The following is a 19391-nucleotide window of genomic DNA, read 5'->3' as shown; positions in this document are numbered from 1 at the left end:
GGCCAGAAGCAGCAGAGTCAAGTGACCATGGATGGAGACCAATGAAACCATGAGCAAAAAGAGACTCTTTCCTCCTTTTCAGTTTCTTCAGTATTTTATGCCACAGTGACAAAAAAAAAAAAAGATTACTACATATTCCCTTATTTCTCATTTTAATGTTTATGTATTGACTATATTAGGAGTTTTCCCTCACTTCTAAGGTTTGGGAAGGAAAAGATGAAGTGGAGTTGTTTTTCCTTCCTGAATTCCAACAAGCTTTCCAACCCTTTTCATACATGTGTCTATTCAGCATGTCTAAATGAAGCCTAGGAGACATTAATCAGGGTTCCCAATGTTTCCCTAAGTGACTACAGCTAAATTTCACTCATCAAACTCCCCACATCCCCACCATTAGGGCAAAAATGGGAGTCCTCCAGTGCATAGTCCTGTGAGTCTTCACTGCTCATACCTCCCTGTCCTTCTTGACACAAACTCACTGGGCCCAGGGACCAGAATGGAATCACCCTCCTGTCCCAAGAATTCATCACAGCATGCTGTCCTACTCAAAAATAGATCCAAATGAAAAAGTAGAAAGTGACTGCAAAGTGAACTTCATGATGTGGGAGCTAGATATCAAAAAAGCTGCAAAATAAAAGTGAATGTGAATGGAGTGATTTACAAATTACAAGCTGATATTCACAAAGACCGAGAAGATAATTTCCAAATTCAGAAAACATGATAGCTCTGAAATAGAAACTCAGGGTCACCAAGCCATGTCCAGGTGATAGGGAAGAACCCTGGACTCAGTCCCAGGAGGCTACTCCAGGAATACCTGGGTCAGAGGCCTTGTCACAACTCTGTGCTACCCAGTGGTTTCCATGCTTGTCATTTGTATAGGGTGTGTGTGTGTGTGTGTGTGTGTGTGTGTGTTATGGTATATGAGTGTGGTGCATGTATGACAGAGTAGGGAGGAGATTCACAGCCTTCCCCCTACCACATGTATCATCCTGGCTAACAGGACTAAGTCTGGAGGGAAAGGTGTCTTTGGTTGCTGGGGCCTTTCTGAGCTGTTTGTAGGGCTACTGCACTCAGCAGCAACACAGAGTCTTGGACAATGCGTTGGTCTGCAGGGCCACCATAGCAAAACACCACAGGTAGGTGGCTTATACATCAGGAAAGTAGTGTCTGGAGGCTGAAATCGGAGACCAATATTTCTGCAGTGTTTCCTAGAGCATCTTTCCTTGGCTTGCTGAAGGCCACTCTTTCCCAATGGTCTCATGAATCCTTTCCTGTGTGGGCAGAGGTGTGTCTCTATGTCATAATCTCTTCTTATAAGGACACCAGTTAGAATGAATTGAGGCCCACTCAGAAGGTTTTTGCTTAATCACATCTTTAAAGATTTTCAGATTTATCTCTATATATGTAAATACAATTACATCCAGAAATACTAAGAGTTGGGATTCCCACACATGTCTGGGGCAGGGTATAAGTCAGCCCCTAACAGATAGACCAGTCAGTTCTCTAAGACTGGCACCTCTCAAGGGTATTGGAACAGCTGGGATGATACTGGCCCTAGACTGGATACCCTACTATCCTACAATTAGGCCAACCTGACTCTGAGCTGTGATTCCCAAACTGGGCCAGCTGATTCCCTGCATTTCATTTGCAGAGCCCAGGAGGTGCTGGGCCTGAGTGTACCCCCTCCCTTCCCATGATCATAGAGTAGTTGCCACAGCATTTGGGTCTCCTCCAAATTTCCAACTCTCACTGAACAGACTTCTGTGCTTTCCTAGGCTCCCATGACACTGCCCCTCCCTTTGTCTCCAGGTGGGATGGTGGCCCCAGCAGTTTCTAATCTCTGGATTGACCCAGTGCCTCTCCTGTTTGGCTTCTCCATCCCTGGGACCCTAGTCCCTTTGTCGTGACTGCTCCTGGCTAAATCCCAACTGCCACTGAGACTGAGACTTAACGTTCCAAGTATGTGAGGCAGGACATAAGCCGGCAAGGTCAGGGAGAGAGATGATCCTCAGTGATAGGGGAGTGTCTCCCTAGAAGAAACCATTTGCTCTTGGGTCACTCATTAGTCAAATACACATTGAAGGCAATTATATTAATGTGGTGTGGTGATATGGCCTTGCAGGAAGAAAGGGAGATATTCTAAAGAGAAACACGTGTGCCCCTCCCTCCCACAATCAGATGAATGACACAATGAACCTCAAGGAATTGGAATTTCCACAGAATTTATGCTTGGAAACAGGAAAGACTGGGACCTTGGTTTTAGCCAGAGCAGGGGCTTGTCTCCTAGAGATTTCACATAGTTCTGACAACTGGCAAACAGCCCAAGAGCTAGGAACTAAAACAGGTATAAGTCATTGATGGACAGGACCACACCTGGACCAGAACTGCTTAATTAGGAATACCTCTTGCATTCCATTTAAATCTAAATATCATGTCAGATCCCTGAGGATGGACTTGGGATTGGTGGGGAGGGAATGTCATTGGACCTCAGGGGTCTGCATGTCTTCCCCCTTGTTTGAGATAATTTCTCTTTTTGTTGCTGGGTACTCTGGGCTAGCTGGCCTGTAAAGTTCCTGAGATTCTCAACTCTACACCCCCCATCTCGAGGTAGGAGCCCTGGATTACAGACATGTTCGTGGGTTCTTTAGAATTCAAACTCAGGTCTTTAAACTTGTACAAATACTTTACCTACTGAGCCATCTCCCCAGTCCCTTCATTAACATTTTAGTGATATTTTTGAGGTAGAAAATGTTTTGGTACTGTCCCATGAACTCTGACATTGGTGCTATCTTGGTGCTACTGGCTCTACTTACTACTCAGAGCCTGCTCATCTCAGGGTTTCATTTCTAACAGTGACATGACAAGTACAAATTAGGAAGTTCTGCTCTTTCCTTTGTGTGCGTGCGTGCGTGTGTGTGTGTGTGTGTGTTTGAGACAGGGTCTCCTTGTAGCCCCAGCTGTCCTGGAACTCACTATGTAGACCAGTCTAGCCTTGAACTCACAAAGATCCGCCTGCCTCTTCCTCCCAAGTGCTGGGATTAAAGGCATGCGCCACCATGCCCAGCCTGCTCTTTCCTTTTTAGGAGAAGAAGGTTGTATCTCAGGAACCATTAGATCTTCCTTACTCAGCCAGAGAACACATCACCTAAGAAACCAGATCAAGAATAACTGATCATTCTCACCTTCTCTGACATTGGCTGATTGGTCATGGTTGGCTTGATTACCAATTGCTAGCCAGGCCACTCTGATGAACTAGCAATGTCTGCTAGGGGTTTCATGAGAAGTATGTGTCAGGTTCACAGTACATGGGCAGACTTCCATGCATAGAGGTGCAGAGCATGTCCAGACGTAGATAGAAGGAAAGTGGCTTTACTAATAACTGTGCTGTGACAACAGGTATACCCTGGAATTAGTCCTGGCAGGACTGTTTGGTCTTCCCAGGCTTCGGGGTCAACAGTTCTGAATAGAAGTGGGGGAATCAAGGCTTAGAAGGCTTAAGGACTGGGTCAAGGTCACAGAGCTGCCAGTATCCAGCTGGCTTTTGACTCAGATTCTTTTCCAGCTTGCCTTCTGCCTACCCCTATCTGCTGTGCAGCCTTGGGCAAGTCCCCTTATGTCTCTGGTTCTCAAATTCCTCTCTACAAAATGAAAAGACACAGCTTATTCAATTCTAATGACTTTGTGATGCTGTTCTCTGCTCTACTCTGGAGTTGGGAGCCATTTCCTGAAATCTAACCTGTGGGCCTCTGCCGCCCTCCCCTCCAGAAGGCCATACACGGAGGAGACAGCAAGCTTGGCAAGGGTTGGAAGACATCTGGGTGGACACCTCCGCCTGCAGGGTTGATCTCTGCTTTCTTGGGTCCAGAGCAGTGTGAGTGTCCTTGTGAGCTTGCCCCTGGTACACTTTGGTCAGGTAATACCTCTCCTCTGCCCTCATCCAAGTCTGGGAAATATCCCACACCACAAAGCTAAAGGCCTAGGGTTGGGGATACAAGGGCAGGTTTCTGAAAGAATTTTCAGCATTTTAGCAGGCCTGGCCTCCTGCTTTGTGTAGGGCAGCAGGGAAAGCAAAATGTCAGAGATGAGTGCCCTGTAGGACAAGGGCAGAGAAGACGATGGGCATAGTGCCCTTCTGGCTTTAACAGTCCAGAAAAAGGGTTTTATTTTTATTCCAAGAGTATGGAAGGCCATTGAAAGAATTTCTGAGCACTTGTTTCAGTGCTGGACTGAATCCCAGAGAGGTTTAGCACCCTAGCCCAGCTACTGGCCATCTGCATGCTTTGGTGTATTACCTGCCCAGGCTGGTTCCACCTTATCTCTTTTAAAGTCTTATTCTCTGGATGAACCTCACTCCATTAAGGACTTTAGTCCTTGATCATATTTGTCACATATAGAGACACCAAGTTATTATCTGCTTATCTTTTCTGAACACCCAGGGCTCTCTAATTAGCCAGTCTGGACTGGAACTCAGCTTCCCGTGTACTGGGATTACTGGCATGTCCCCCAGCTGCATCAAGAAATCTGGACCACCCGACTCCTAATCAAGGCTTTTCATCTAAATTTGGTCTGTCTTGTCACATCCCTGGATTTTCTTTATCTCTGGGGCAGGGACTGGCAACCTCCTCCCTAACTGGCCCACACATGCTAGGAGTCCGTGTCACAGATCCCACCTCCACGTAGGCGGAGGGACACCCCTTTCTCCGGAGGCCTCAAGAGTGACACCGCCGTCCTGGGGACATCCCGAGCTATGGATCAGGACACACATGGGTCAAAGGACTCTCCTGTCAAAGGCTCAGTAGAAAGCTGGGGCTGCTGGCAGAGTCCAAGTTCCACAAACAAGTGTTGGGCGGGTCGCAGGAAGTCTAATCTGGGCGCTGTAGTCCCGCCCCGGTCCCCGCCCCGTCCCCGCCCGTCCCCGCCCGTCCGAGGAGGGCGCATTCTGACCTCCGCACTTCGGGGCTCTGCCCGCCTCCCTCTAAAATCATTGGTTACTTATGAGGCCCCGCCCCCGGAAGACCTGCTTTTCGCAGCCAATCGGCAGGCGCGGCGGCGGCGGCAGCGGGGCTCCGCGGACCCTGAGCGAGGTACCCGGGCTAGGTTCCGGGGCCACAGACTGACTTTGGGGAGTCGGGGCTTATGGGGACCTCGGGGCCTGGTGCCGCTTGTCGCCGTGGGCACCGGGGCGGGGAGGGGGACTGCCACCCCAAGGGGCGGTGACCGCGACCGCCGAGGGCTGGTCCTGGCTTTCAGGGTTGCTGCCTGTGCTCTAGAAAGTTGGGGCCAGGTCCGTGTAGGCCCAGGGGCGGGGCAACCCGGATTTGTTTTGTCCCCTGCTTAGGTACGTCCCCACCTTTCACTGAAGGGAAACTGAAGCCCCTTGCGGCCACCCGGAATGTCCGGGACTAGAGGGAGGCGCGCGGCCGACTGTCCCGAAAGTACTGCTCGGGTGGGACTTGGGTCTGCCAGTCCCGGTGCTGGAGACTTCATGTCTGGAGTCTTGTCCGGGCCATTTGGAGAGGGAAAAGGGTCAGTGTGGTTTTGGCGGTTGGCTCTAGGAAAAGATAAGTGATAAAAAGAGTTGAGGGGTGTGAAAAGTGACTATGAGAAACGGGCACATTGAACTTTGACAGGCATTTCTCCTTTGCACGTATCACGTAAGTCATCCAGGGTCAAAATAAGAGCATCTTAGATTCAAGGTCCCTCCCAGCGTGTGTCCTTGGCGTTGGGCTTCCTGGAGATACCTTGGAATGCGTAAGGTGTTTTTTGTACACAGGTTCTGAATGTAAGATTCTCAGGACAAGGAAGCTGAGAACAGTGCTCACCCTCTCCTTGCCACTACCCCAGCCACTTTTTCACTCCTCTGAGACACTAGGAGAGGCTTCTTTTATATGTGGGTTTGGAGAGGCACAGCCATGGATAGGAGGAAAAGGAAGGGAATCTTACTTTCTGCATAACAGAAGGGGTTAGGGAAAAGGGTATTTTTGTTCTGCCTAATCCCATCTCAGCCAACCGAGGACGTTCTTGTCCTGTTCAATGGGTGTTTGCTGGATAGTTACAATACTTAGGAAAAGTAGAAATTACTAACAAGACAATTCTTTTTAGTGAATAGCATTTGTGTGGAATTAACTCTGGGGTTTGGCTTTCAGTTAAGAAAATGAGGCAGAAGGAAGTGTTAGCCAAGACCTTCCAGGGCCCAGCCGTTGTTTGTAGGACTCCAAGCAGCCATGTTTACGTGTTCAAGGATGGCAGTGGGGACTCTGGGGACTCCTCTGAGGAAGAGTCACATTCTGTGATGTTACGGCCTCGGGGCAAGGAACGCCAGAAGAACAAAGTCCACCACCCTCAGCAGCCCAGAGTTGGTGACATGGTGCTACTGCAGCGGGAGCTGGCCCAGGAGGACAGCCTCAACAAGCTGGCTCTCCAGTATGGCTGCAAAGTAAGCTGGCCCAGTCCTCTGTCCCCTAGGGCTGAAAGGAGCATGGGGAGGTCACTGCAGGAGGGGCCTTTGGCCTTCTTGACTTCTGTAGGTAATCCGAGAGCCGTTTGGCCAGGGATGGATGGCAGATTTGGAAGTACCTTTATTTAGTTCAGAACCCTGGGCTCAGAGGGGGTCAGTCAGTCAGGAACCTCAGGTAAGGGTGTTTTCCTCCTTGCCCTGCCCTGCACAGTGACCCTGTGAAACTCTGTGTGGTCTTTTGAGCACATTTGATTTAAGACCTTAGGGGGCTGGATATGCTAGGTTTACCTCTCTCACTGGGTTCATTTTTTCTGACTTTTTCTTGCCAGTAGCTAATCTGACTGCTAAAGTTTTCCCTTCTCTCTTTTAGAACTGCATGGTGTAGCCTCTATGCTGTGCGTCTATGTAATCCTGTCTTTCTCTTTAATTATGTTTTTAGCATTCAGAGTGATTAACAATGGCAAAGTAAGTAGGAAAGTATTTCTAGAATTGCTGGGTTTTCTCCTGCATCAAAACTGTTTCATTTTGCTAACACCGTGCTATAAACTTCTTTGGCCTTCTCTAAGGCTAATAAGCTACTGAATTAAAAAAAAAAAAAAAAGAAATCTTTACCTCCTAAAAATTGTCTATTGTCTAACAAGATCCAAATGGGTAAAAAGATTGGATGGGGTATGTGGCTCTTTCCCAAGGTAGTAGAGATTGATCTCCAGGGTCACTTAGCATCTTTAAATTGTGGACATTCTTATTTGACCCTTATTATCAGCTTCTATAGATATAACATATGGACTGACAAATTGTCCCCTCCAAAGAAATAGAGTAGGCCTCTTGGCATGATGGTCTCCACAAATCTATAATGAGTTTGTAATGCTGCCACTAACTGGTTAGTTTTCCTATTTGAGATATACATTGGCTGTTTGTTTAGTAAAGACTAGAAGTTCTCAAGCATCTCTTTAAGGTTTGTTAGTTTCAGAACACAGTAAAAAATCCCCCCATGCCAGTTCAGTAAAACGATGAAGGTAGTTGCTGAACAGTTTCAGTAACATGCATGGTGGGCTTGAGTAAGGGTCTGTCTAAAGCTCTGTGGGCTCGACCTTATGCTCCAGTGAAAATTTTCAAAAGCAGCTTGAGGTGGAGTTTCATTTTTGGCTTACCTTTCCCTCCCTTCTTTTCATAAACTTTGTGTTACTTGATAAAGCCACGGCTGTGTTCCTATGAACTAAGTTGGGAATGGAAAAATCTCATTCCAAAAATCCCAAGTTGATGATTTCCTGACATGCTTCTAATGATGATTGTGACCTCTCCAAGGTGAATTAGCTATGGGTCACTTTTATTTAGGAAAGTTCCCACGCCCCACAGTGCTTCTGGGAAAGTGCTAAGGGTGTGTCCTGAGGAAGCCTTCAGTTGGAGATCTTGAATGCCCTGAATGTGTGTCCAGGGCCATCCCAGGCTTTGATGAGCTTGTCTGGTGTAAGAGGGAGCTCAGGCAGATGGGGGCACTGTTGCCTTAGAGTTATAAGACACCCAAAGGGTCACAGCATTGGACCTGTTTAATGTGAAACTTACTGTATCACACCTTAAAAAGATCAGTTTCTAATACTGATCTTAAATTATTCAAAGTAGGAAGATTGATTTCTAAGGTATTCATTAAGGGGCAAAAGCCCCCAGTCCCCAATCCCCCATAAAAGCTAAAGCCCAAGTTACTCAACCTAGACAAAGCTTGATGCAGGTACTTATTCCAGCCTTCATGGGCTTCCTCACTCGGGCCCCAGCAGGCTAAGGGCCTCCATTGGGTACTGACTTTAAGGAGCATTGCATGTTTTTGACGCATGGCTTCCTTAGGTTGCAGATATCAAGAAAGTGAACAACTTCATTAGAGAACAAGACCTGTATGCTTTGAAGTCAATTAAGATTCCAGTGAGAAACCATGGAATCCTCACAGAGACCCACCAAGAACTAACCCCCCTCAGGGGCCCATCCTTGGAGACCAGGGTGACCCTGGTGGAACTGCCTGAAGACGAAGATGCTTCTGAGGCAGATACTCAGGGCAGCCAGTTGACAGACTTCTTCAAGGGGATCGATGAGAACATCAAGCGGGCAGTGCACTCAGACATCTTCCATAGTGACAGCTGCTGTGTGGAGCCTCTGGATCAGCCCTTGTTCCCCACAGCCCAGAAGCCAGCAGCCGATGGTGCAGACTGTGGGATTCGGTGGTGGAATGCAGTCTTTGTCATGCTTCTGGTTGGGATTGTGTTGCCAGTGTTTTATCTGGTTTACTTTAAAATACAAGCCACCGGGGAGGCCTCCAATGACTTGAATGCAACTGCTATCCCCAATGGTTCCATGACACTAAACCCAGTTCCAGGGCAAGCCATCTCTGCTTCAGACAGCCAGGTCAGCCTAACCACCCAGGCAGGGACCTGAGCTTGGTTTTTCACAATCAGTTGACCTTGGCAGTTGACTCTTAATGTGAGTGGCTGTCACAGGTGTTTGCTGGGGGTGCTGCATTTTGTGTACATTTCTAGAAGTTACCATGGCCAACTGGATTGTATGGACTCTGAGGAATGCCTGGCCTAACCCAAAGCTGCAGGACACTATTGTCCCAGCAAAAGAGGTGTTTATATGTGATTTGTGACTGTTTCTTAAAGACATTTAGGGGGCTGGTCCTGAGGGTCTTCACAGCAGCCCTGTATGGGCAGCAGAACATGACCAGGGACCTACAGTATGGGTGTCCCTAAGGTTGGTTGGGGTCACCTGTCACAGAGTCCCTGCCTGCTGGGGGTGGGGTGGGGTGGGGATGGCCTGGGCTCTGAGATCAGGTGTTTTATGTCTCCCCAGCAGAGGGGTTATACAATACTGTTGATATGTCACAGTATTTTAAGATTGACACGTTATAGTTGTATCAAGCCTGACTTCGTGTTTGCCTCCTCACTTGACCTGATTAAGGCAGTGCCATTTTGGCAGTGAGAAAGCCTCCAATCCAAACTGCCATTCTACGGGGTAAACAGCAGTTCTGTTCCTCACACTACGGGAGCCTCTTAGTCTGACTCATGGGAGAGTCTCAAGCCAGACAAGAGGGGCATCTCCACGGTGACAGCTCCCAGGATTATCTCAGGAACATCTTGGGAGCAGTTCTTGCAGGTGCCTTGGAGGAAGTTCACCTGCCATCAAGATCCAACACGCATTTCTGAGGCCAAGCCACTGCCAGACCAGCTGTGCCAAGAACAGCTCCTCACTCCTACCCTGTGTACTCCTGAAATGGTGTATTCTTTCTGCTGCCTCCCTGACTCTGTTCTTAGGAGCCAGAAGGCAGCTCTGTTCATTCTCTTTGGATAATGTCCCTAGAGTAAACCTCCAAATGCAGTGCAGCTCATAGTATTAAAGACCATACACTTAAAGGAAGGCTAGAGGTGTGCATTAATTCTCTGTTACTGTAACAAAATACTTGAGATATACAATTTCTAAGTAGGAAAGGTTTATTTTAGCTTATGTTAAAGGTTTCAATCTGTGGCCTGTTTACTTTGAGGGTAAGGGGTTGTGGTGAGAACATGTATCATGGTAGGGAGTGTGGGTTGAAGCAAATTGTTCACATAATCAGGGAAAAGGAGAGGCAGTTGGGGTCCCAGTATCCCCTTCAAGGGTCTCAGGTGACCTAACTTCCTTCTACTAGGTCCAACTTAAAGGTTCCAGTACCTTCCAGTGCCAAGCTGAAGAGCAAGCCTTTGGGGGACATACCCAAATTCCAGCAAGGTAGCTCTGGCTATGATAGGCTATAAAATGGAGGGTAACTGACCTGAGGTGAGAGACCAAGGTTTGCCCGGTCCTTCCTCCAAAGGCAGCAGCCACCCCCTGTCCTGTAGATGGAAGGGCTAGGGGGTCAGCCTTGGTGACTGGAAGGCAGGCATGCTGCTCAGATGCTGAGTTTGGGGAATGGTCCTGTAACTTGCCACTTACACCTAGTTATCTGACCATGTAAGAGGAGGGCTTAGCAGAAAGGGACTTGAGCTAGGCTTTCAGTCTGTTGATGACAATTTGCCCAGGATTCAAATAGCAAATTTAAATCACCTTCAGAATTAAATGTTTTCTTAGAGACCAAAAATGAACCTGTGAATCTTGGTATAAAAAGCATTTTGGTTATATAAGTGCTTTTCTAGATGGATGGTCACGCCCATTGTGGCTGAGAAATTGCTCCTAACTCTTGTCATCATTAACTTCAGCAGGCAGGACTCATGGGAAATCCCTTTTGCCAGGCAAAGAATGAATGTGCGTATCCTGTATTTTCTCAAGTGGAATAAAAGAATTTCTTCTGTGAAGGAAAAATGGCTCCCTCTTTTTCAAACGTGGAGATGAGTAACAATTAGAAGCTGAGGGATGAGGTTGGAGAAGGTGATGGGAGCTTCTGCCTCCTGCTGGGCCTGGGCCTGTAACCCAGGACTCTTGCTGTGCACACAATCAGTGGGGGGAAAGATAGACAAAGTGGTAACCAGCATACTCTGGCCCACTGACCTACATAAGTGCTTCAGTTTTGTTAGGTATATGTAATACATATTGTGAAGTTCATTTTCTGAAGTTCATTGCTGCATTTAGGTGTCTGTGGGTGTTGACTTATTTTTAAAGGATTTTATGTGTGTGTGTGTGTACATGTGCCTGCAGAGTCCTGGAGAGTCAAATCTAGAGCTGGAGTTATAGGTGGTTGTAAGATCCTGATATGAGTGCTGGGAACCAAACGGGGTCTTTTGCAAGAGCAGTTAGCACTCTTAACCACAGAGCCATCCAGTCCCCATGAGAATGAATTAAAATTTTTGATTTATTTTTATATTATATATATGAGTGTTTTGCCTGTCTGTGCAATGCAGTGCCCATGGAGGCCAGAGAGGGAAACTGGAGTTAAGGATGGTTGTTAGCTTGCCATGTGGGTGCTGGGAACCAAACCGAGATTTTCTGGAAGAGCAGCTAGTACTTTTAACTGCTAAGCCATCTCTCCAGTCCCCTTGAGAATGGATGTTCTAAAGAAATAATTCATCATCCTTTTGCTTGACAGTGTGTCACGTTGAAGCTTAAGGAATCCTCATTAGAATAGGATGTTCTGATTTTCCTCAGGGAGACAAAGTAGCAGGCTAGGTTGTATACCATCCGCCTGGCCTTATGGGGAGTTGGGGGAGATGCACTGAAGGTTATAGAATTAACAGAGTCACTTGGGACAGACAGGCAGGACCCTAGGCCATACTCACCTGTAGAAAAGCAGAGTCATGATTTTTCTTTGGGGAAGACTGGGCTATAGCCAGGAGCTGAACCTACTATCAGATAACCCATGGAGTTCGCTACTCACTGGATGCCATAGAAGGCCAAGAGCTTTATTTATGTCTTCCCAACCCCCTCATTCATAGGCCTTGACTATCACTTTACATGTGTTAAAGCTAAGCTAAGAGCAAACAGCTGGCAAGTGAGGCTGCTGAAGGAACTTCCCAGACTGGCAGGCTCAGTCTGCTCTTAACCCTATTCTGGGGCTTTGCTTCAGGAGAGGGTAGCAGAGAGAATTAAGACCATTTCTAGCAGCCTCCTGGGAGCACTGGCCAGGTACAGGTAAGAAGAGCTGGACCCACTGCCTGAACCCAAGAACTGTAGTTGGCACTTAAGTATACATTTTCTTTTTTCCTTTGAGGGAAGGGAAGGTGCTGGGGGTTGAACTCAGGGCCTAGGCTGTGCTCTACCACTGAGCCACATCCCCTGCCCTGGTTGCCTACCCCTCGTCCTTTTTTTTTTTTTTTTTTTTTTTTAAAAAAAAAAAAAAAAAAAGGAGTTTTTTTTTTTTAAAAAAAAAAAAAAAAAAAGGAGTTTTTTTTTTTTAAAAAAAAAAAAAAAAAAAGGAGTTTTTTTTTTTTAAAAAAAAAAAACTCCTTTTTTTTTTTTTTTTTTTAATAACAGACAATGCACTTTTTTATTTATTTAATTTTGGTCTTTTTGAGACAGAGTCTCCCTGTAGCTCTAGCTGGCCTAGAACTCACTATGTAGACCAGGGTGGCCTCAAACTCACAGAGATCTGCCTGCCTCTGCCTCCCAAGCACTGGATTAAAGGCATGAGCCATCCCCTCCCCCCCTTTTTTTTGCTGGTGTCAAACTCATTGGATCTCTGGCTCTCCCCTGAGCCAGAGATACAGGCTCCTTCCTTGGTTATAAGAAATCAGCCCTCCTCCCTTTGCTGTATCCTCCCAATGCTCTGTGTGGCAAGACAGGATTCCTCCAAGCTCACTTCTAAGGAGCAGGGTCAACAGGCTTCACCAAATTGAGCAAGAGCATGTGGGTAGAGTAAGTGAGGACAGGACACCAAAGCCAGCTGGATCACTGCAGCTGTCCAGGACAGGGAAAGCTAGCCTCCCTTCCTCCCACAGCCAATTAGGCTGCACTGCCCTGGAAGGAACATTGTGGTGCCCCCTTCCTACCTCTGTTCAAAACTACTGGGGGCTCAAGAGACTACCCCACCTGTGGCACTGGTGACAGCACAACACCTCTTAGCACCTCTCCAGGCCTTAGCATGACCCAGAGATATCCCCCAGTATTCAAGAAAGCATGTGATATTTAAAGGCACCATTTCACTGCCCTGAATAAGGACAACAGTCTTTTTGTCTATACTTCATCCATCTACACACAAACTTTCCCAAGTTCGTTCCTTCATTAACCTTCCAGAATACCAAGAGCTGATGTGGTAAGACACATCAAGGTGCTTATAACCTTGGGAGAGAGAAGAGCCACTCAAGAACAGGGATGTGGCACAGTAGAACTAATGTTCTGGGTCCCAGGAAGGGGGAATGGGTAATGTGTCAAGTGGTGGAGTCATTAAAGGTTCTCTAGAGGAGCTGGCATTCCTTAGCCAACCCCTGAAAGGACAATGAGATTCAGTAATGTGGTGGACAGGTGCTTTTCAAGGAATGCTCTCTTCAGTGTGATCAAAGGACTAGAGGCTAGAACATGGGGACTATGTCACCTGGTGACCTAGTGTGAAGGCAGTGTAAATGGAATTGTGAGAAAATGCTTCAGGAATGATTTGGGGTCAGATGGAGGGCAACCTGAGTTCCATATTTGAGACTTGGCATTATTTCGGGGAAAATTTACAGAGGTGACTAGTGACATGGGGAGGCCTGCTGGTTACTCCTTCATAACTCCTATAAGGTCTGTGAGTTCATGTTTTCATGTGATCTGGAAAATGGCAGCCATTCTTTAATTTTCCCTTATTCCTCTCCAATTACACAGGCTGCAGGCCATTTGATGTTGTAAGTTTAAGATCTATTTTCATTCAATCTTCCTCTACTTGTGTGGTTTCCATTGCTGTCTTCCCTTGCAATGTCTTATGTGCCATTAGCTCACTAAATGCACTAATTTTAATCCCTAGCATTCTTATCTTTTTATACTTTCCAGTTCTTTTGAGTTCACGTTCCAAACATGTATTCACTTATAACAACATCCGCATCTGCTAACTCCACCCACTCATGTAATTCTGAGCCTATCCGGTGAGACCCATCCTTGATTATAACTTCCTTTTCTTTTCTTCTAATTTCTGGTTGAGTGCTGTATCTATATCATAGTGACAGATATAGTTAGACACTAGATTTTGTTGTCTTAACTCCTTTGTCCTTTGCTCTGGGGCACAGTTAGAATCATACTAATTCTTTTGAGGTTCGCTTCTAAGCTCAGTCTAAATTCTGTACGTAAAAACGGAGACAATCTATAGCATATCCACACAATGGAGTAATAGGATGCTATAGGAAAAGATGGTGATACCTCTGAACTGATTGTGATTTTCAGATATATTAAGTGAAAAGAAATAAAAAATCCTAAAGCTGCTGACTTGTCCACAAAACAGTAAAGATTACACAGGAAACTAAAGAGTGGTTATCAACAGTGGGTCAGTGGGAGATGTATGGACGGGGAACAGGGCACCAGGGGCAAAGAGTGCTGCTTCTCTGAGTATCTATATAGCTTAGAAGTGTAGTAATGAGGGGCTGGGGATACAGCTCAGTGGTAGAATGCTTACCTAGCATGTGCAAGGTTCTTGCACTGGGTTCAGTCCCCAACAATGCAAAAAAAAGTTCTTTGTATGCCATTCATATAGCCCCCACATAAAATAAATAAAACCAACTATGATGGGAGAAGGGTACCCAAAATAGGCCAAAACACCTACGGGTGAGCTTAACTGGATTAAAAATGGAGGGGGCCTGGAGCAAAATAACTGGTCAACATGATCTTGAATGGACAACATAAGGCCAAAGGCAATCCCCTCACCAAACCTCAGCTACATACATGCTCTATCTAGTCAGTACATGTATGTTCCCCACATGGATGGCCTGGCAAATTTGAAATAGGTGTATACTAGAACAGAGTAGGGAAAAAGACCATAGCAACACTATCTGGGGGTCTTAACAGAAGTAACCTACCAGTAAGGAAAGTCAACTGCAGCCAAGTGGAATCTGAAGAGCCTTAGGGTGGTCTGAGTGAGCACCACCTACTTTCAGGCTGTTTGCAGACAGGGCCCCAAGCAGGAGCACCCTAGTAATGGTGAGCATACCTGGTGTCTAGATCTCAGTTTCAAAACCATTCTTTAATGCATGAAACAGGAAGCACCTGACCCCACCCCAGTTCAGGGAGACAGAAAATACAAAATGAGTGTCGGACACATTATGGTGCCAGGAACAAGGATATGCCAGAATGGGGGCAGGGAGTGCCAGAGAACTTAGACATCTACTGGTGGAACTCGTAAAGGCCCAAACCAGAACAGTTTGAGGAGCAAAATGATGACAGATTGTAACACTCCCTGCCCCCAAATGCATCCCCTAGTCCAAAATGATGCAACCAAGTGGGGGTAGAATCCCAATTAATGAATGTAGAAGAAAAAGGACTATGCTAGTAACGGTTGAGGACAAGGTGTTAAGTGGGTAAAAGTTCAAGGAGAAACCTACAGTATCGGTTATCTCTAAGATACTTAACAATGACAAAGGAAGAGACAGTAGCTTCCAGTGGAGAACGCCTTCTCCTCTTGAAGGAAGGGATGTCCATATGTAGTAAGAGTTGATGATGCACTGGGACACATGACCTGGGGGTGTTCTTGCCCAACACCACCTCATTCCAGTTACAAAATATCAGACCTATCCATAGCTAAGTAGTGCTCTGGCCTCTGGTGAGCCACTGGACAGGTGGCTGGCGGCAGGCTGCAGCCCTCCAGCTGGCATATGGGGGCTCCAACTGAAAATCACCTTCTTGGCTGGTGCTACTCAGACACAGAATTAGCTTAAGACCTAGATAATGCCTAGAGCAAGGCACCCAGGGGAGCTGACTAGCAACTAGCCTAGAATTGATTTTAAGTAGCTACAGCTGTGATTAGAGTATTTTTAGCCACAGGACTCACCAGCTTTCAAAACCTGCTAATCAGTCCCACTCTAGCCAGCAGGTAAACCAGCACAGAAATTCAACTTAAATTTGACACCAAGAATCTGCTTAGCTAGGAGCTGGCTCACAAGGCAAATGGAAGGAGGAGGGCATTTTCTACTGCAGATTCAGACAACTGTTTCCTTTTCTGGCTCAGTTATGACCAGAAAGATGATCAATGGGAAGGACCTACCAGTGTACTGGAATAGACAGCTATTTCTGCAAAATGAAACTCCAAAGTACAGCTCTCTGCTCCTTCTATCTCAGTGCTGTGTATGTAATTTGGACAAGCCATTTCACACTTTAAACCTTAAAAATAAAGGGGATACAATACTAAGTGCTAACATGGACCCCCTCAACACTTCAGGGTGTTTTCTGTGAGTTCTTGGAGACTAAATGCATTTAACGGAGTCATAACATAGCCTGATACTGGGGAACAGCTGGCTGGCTACATTCTAAAGGCTCCAAGACTGCCTAGATACCATAAGGTGAGCAAAGGAGAGAACTTTGGGAGACCAGGATGCCTGGTGGCCAAGCCAGTGCTTACTGTTCCCCAGGCAAACATGACAGAGTCTGGATGGATGGTAAGAGCCAGGCGGTCTTTACTGGAGTGAGTGCAGGAGACAAATAGTTTACAACAACCTCTAGCATTGCTTTAACCATTTGATAAAAAACTTCACTATAATTATTTATTGTATAATGAAGAAAAAACAACACATTCAGGGAAAAATTGAGATTAACTTATTTTTCTTAAAAGGTTCATCTCAAGGATGGCAACAAAGTCCAGCTTGTGCCGCCAAACGGTTTTACATGATCAAACCGCGTACAGCTTCTTTGTGTGAACTGTTGACTACAAACATTTACCAAATACATAAATCTCTTTTAAAAAAGCCATTTTAAATATAGCAAAGCAGTGTCTTCTTGCACAGCAAAGTGAAGAAAGTTTCTACAGAGAAATAAAAGTTTTACATTTGTAAAATCTTTTTCACATTCTAATCCTCTAGCTTTTTACGATCCAATGCCAGGAGTCTTCAGGTTCCTTATTTACTATGTATTTCTTGTGCGCATGATGGTTAATACAGAAAGTATGTTAATACATTATTAGTCATCTTTACAGTTAAAAGGAAATGGTAAAACATGTATTGTTCTTTTAGAACAAACCCCTGATTTAGTTTTATAACACAATGGATGTAATTAGGGCTCAAAAGATGGAGTTTTGACTGGGACCACCTGTGTTCACACAATGGTGACTTTCCCCCTCAGTGTAGAACCACTTAAGAGTGCCGGAGGAAGTACAGCTGGTAGGGACTTCCTGCAGCCAGTGCAATTTAAGCTTTTTTTGTTTTTTGTTTTTTAGTAATAAAATACACGTTATCTGAAGGGATAAAATTTTCCTGTGATGATGTCTTATACAAAACACATGAGCCTCAAAGGGTAAGAAAAGTTGGTTGTAAAGCAACACCATTAGTGTCCTCCCCACTCTAGGTTGGTTTCTGCTGAGAGCTGTGGATATGGATGTGTTCACACGTGAGTGTCTGGGTGAAGGATGTCAAGCCCATAGGCTCCAAATCACATTGGGCTTATGGGAAAAGATTAACAGTCAGATATTCAGTTCCTGAAAACAGAATACATTATGACTAGGTCAGTGTAATTTAAATACAAACTCCGAGCCTTGTGTAATATTACTTTAGAAAACAGTAGTCGTACTGATTATAAACCTGCATAGAAAGAAAGACTATTGAGATACAGTCAGAAAAGCCATCTCATAAGGCACACAAGAAAATAGACAGTAAATGTGAATGTGTTAACTCCTATTCCAATATACAGCAGAAGTTCATGAACATGCATAAATAATAACAAAGGATCATTTTAACACTTTCAAAGCTATAAATGGTTTACAAAGTGGTAAGGGTTATCTTGGAAATTCAGTGTTGGGACACTGGCTTATTTTAATTAGGTATGACCTTATGACGAGTGTGTCTGTAAGTCAATTAAGTGCATTTCAAAAAGAAAACCTAACCTTTCTGAACAAGAGCCAAATATTTATACTGAAGAGAGGAGACAGAATATCACCCCCACTTTTTTGGCTTCTCCTAAAACTTGCTGCCCAAACTGCCAGTGAAGCACTATCCACTGGGCAGTCTCTGAATGCCACAGATGCACCGGAACCTAATACCTATGTGTCAGTCAGGAAATCTGGCTGATGATTTGTCACAACAGCAGATGAGGAAACGTCAAAAGGAACTTAATTTAGGGGGAAAAGCAAAATGTAAGTAAAAATTGCAGGTAGCTGCTTAATATTAAGTTTAAAATATAAAATAGCAGCCATTTAAAAATGCTTCTCATTTCTCAGGAAAAGGTGTATTTAAAAATCTACAATAAAAGATATACAGGACTTTGAATTTTGTTCATGGCACAAGCCCAGTAAACGGATGAACTTGCTATGTCACCAATGAGTTGTCTTCCTGTAAGAATAAGGCCTTGTTCGAAACCCAAGCTGAGGGTGGCACTAGTTCCCACCAGGACAGCAAGAATCATGTCAAGGATCTGCACCCAAAGAGATAATCTCCCATACACTCGGTGCCTTTCAATGTACAGGGCAGCTGGAAATGCTGGTGTATTTCATAACCAGCTGCATTATTCTATTTTTAAAGAGTCAAGGAGAAAAAGATGCCTTTCCCTACAAATATAGTCCCTAATTATTTACCACTTATAAAACCTTTGTGCTCGTCTACTATTTAGCCTTTTTCTCTAATATTAAATTAGGTCATCTTCCTACTACTTTTTCCTCACAAAAGGCAAGTTTTAAATAATGCCTTATAAAATCTGTTACAACACATTTTATATTTATGCAGGATGAACTTAACACCAATTTTTTTGTCACTTTGCTATTTATGTACACATATAAAATATATAATGATGCTCACCCCATACAGCACAAAGATTACAACGGAACATCACACATTCACCACCAGTGAGGGGAGAAACCCCTTTACACAATCCTCTGAAAACTGGGCTAATAATTAAAATCCAAAGTACAGTATATTTAACAAAATAGTAAATATTAAACAGTGAATACTCTACTTAATAAGGACTTCGCCTTTCCCCCCAAATTGGCGGCAATCCACAAAAATATACTTTTTAATCTGGTGACCATACAATACATAGGTACTTACATCAAAGGTGATAATATATTTAAGATGCTATATACACAAAGAGTTTGGCTCAACTTTTAATTTACATATAGAATAATAAGTGTTCATGGCTTTTTTTTTCCAAGGTTCTGCTTGCAAGATATTTTTGTTTTTTTCTCCCCTCTTAAAACTAAAAAATTAAAACAAGATAAAGCTATTCTCTAAAACAAAACAAAACAAAAACCAAAAAAAAGTTACAACATACAGCTTTGGCTTATATAAATAATTCATAGCAGAATGTGTTCAAAAGTAGTGGATATAATTTTATATATAGTCATCAATTCATAAGGGTGTTTTCTTTCATATAAAATATACATGATCAGTTTCTT

The 19391-nt window shown here is 44.8% G+C and overlaps 1 protein-coding gene across 4 annotated transcripts; it reads left to right on the top strand.

Moving 5' to 3' along the window:
• Positions 1 to 5032: 5032 nt before the first annotated feature.
• Positions 5033 to 10761, top strand: Lysmd4 (LysM domain containing 4). Of its 4 annotated transcripts, none has more exons than XM_008849524.3 (3): positions 5033 to 5081; positions 6144 to 6433; positions 8294 to 10761. In XM_008849524.3, exons 2-3 carry the CDS (start codon positions 6152 to 6154, stop codon positions 8873 to 8875), a joined length of 864 nt encoding a protein of 287 aa, XP_008847746.1. In that variant the 5' UTR covers positions 5033 to 5081; positions 6144 to 6151; the 3' UTR covers positions 8876 to 10761. The 4 variants fall into 4 exon arrangements, with proteins under 4 accessions (XP_008847746.1, XP_029410168.1, XP_008847745.1 ...); XM_029554308.1 differs by lacking the exon at positions 5033 to 5081 and adding an exon at positions 6894 to 6919 and having other exon boundaries at positions 5092 to 6433; positions 8294 to 8346; XM_008849523.3 differs by lacking the exon at positions 5033 to 5081 and adding an exon at positions 5100 to 5335.
• The last annotated feature ends 8630 nt before the right edge of the window (positions 10762 to 19391 follow it).

Source organism: Nannospalax galili, unplaced genomic scaffold (assembly GCF_000622305.1).
Source record: "Nannospalax galili isolate Female #2095 unplaced genomic scaffold, S.galili_v1.0 scaffold124, whole genome shotgun sequence".
NCBI classification, from domain to species: Eukaryota; Metazoa; Chordata; class Mammalia; order Rodentia; family Spalacidae; genus Nannospalax; species Nannospalax galili.
Note: the sequence above shows the minus strand (reverse complement) of the source record. Positions and strands in the feature narration are given on the sequence as shown.

Excerpts from the sequence above, each read along its gene's own strand:
- Lysmd4 (XM_008849524.3), top strand. The coding sequence starts at position 6,152 with ATGAGGCAGAAGGAAGTGTTAGCCAAGACCTTCCAGGGCCCAGCCGTT. Across the intron at positions 6,434-8,293 it reads CTCTCCAGTATGGCTGCAAA|GTTGCAGATATCAAGAAAGT; the intron begins GTAAGCTGGCCC and ends TGGCTTCCTTAG.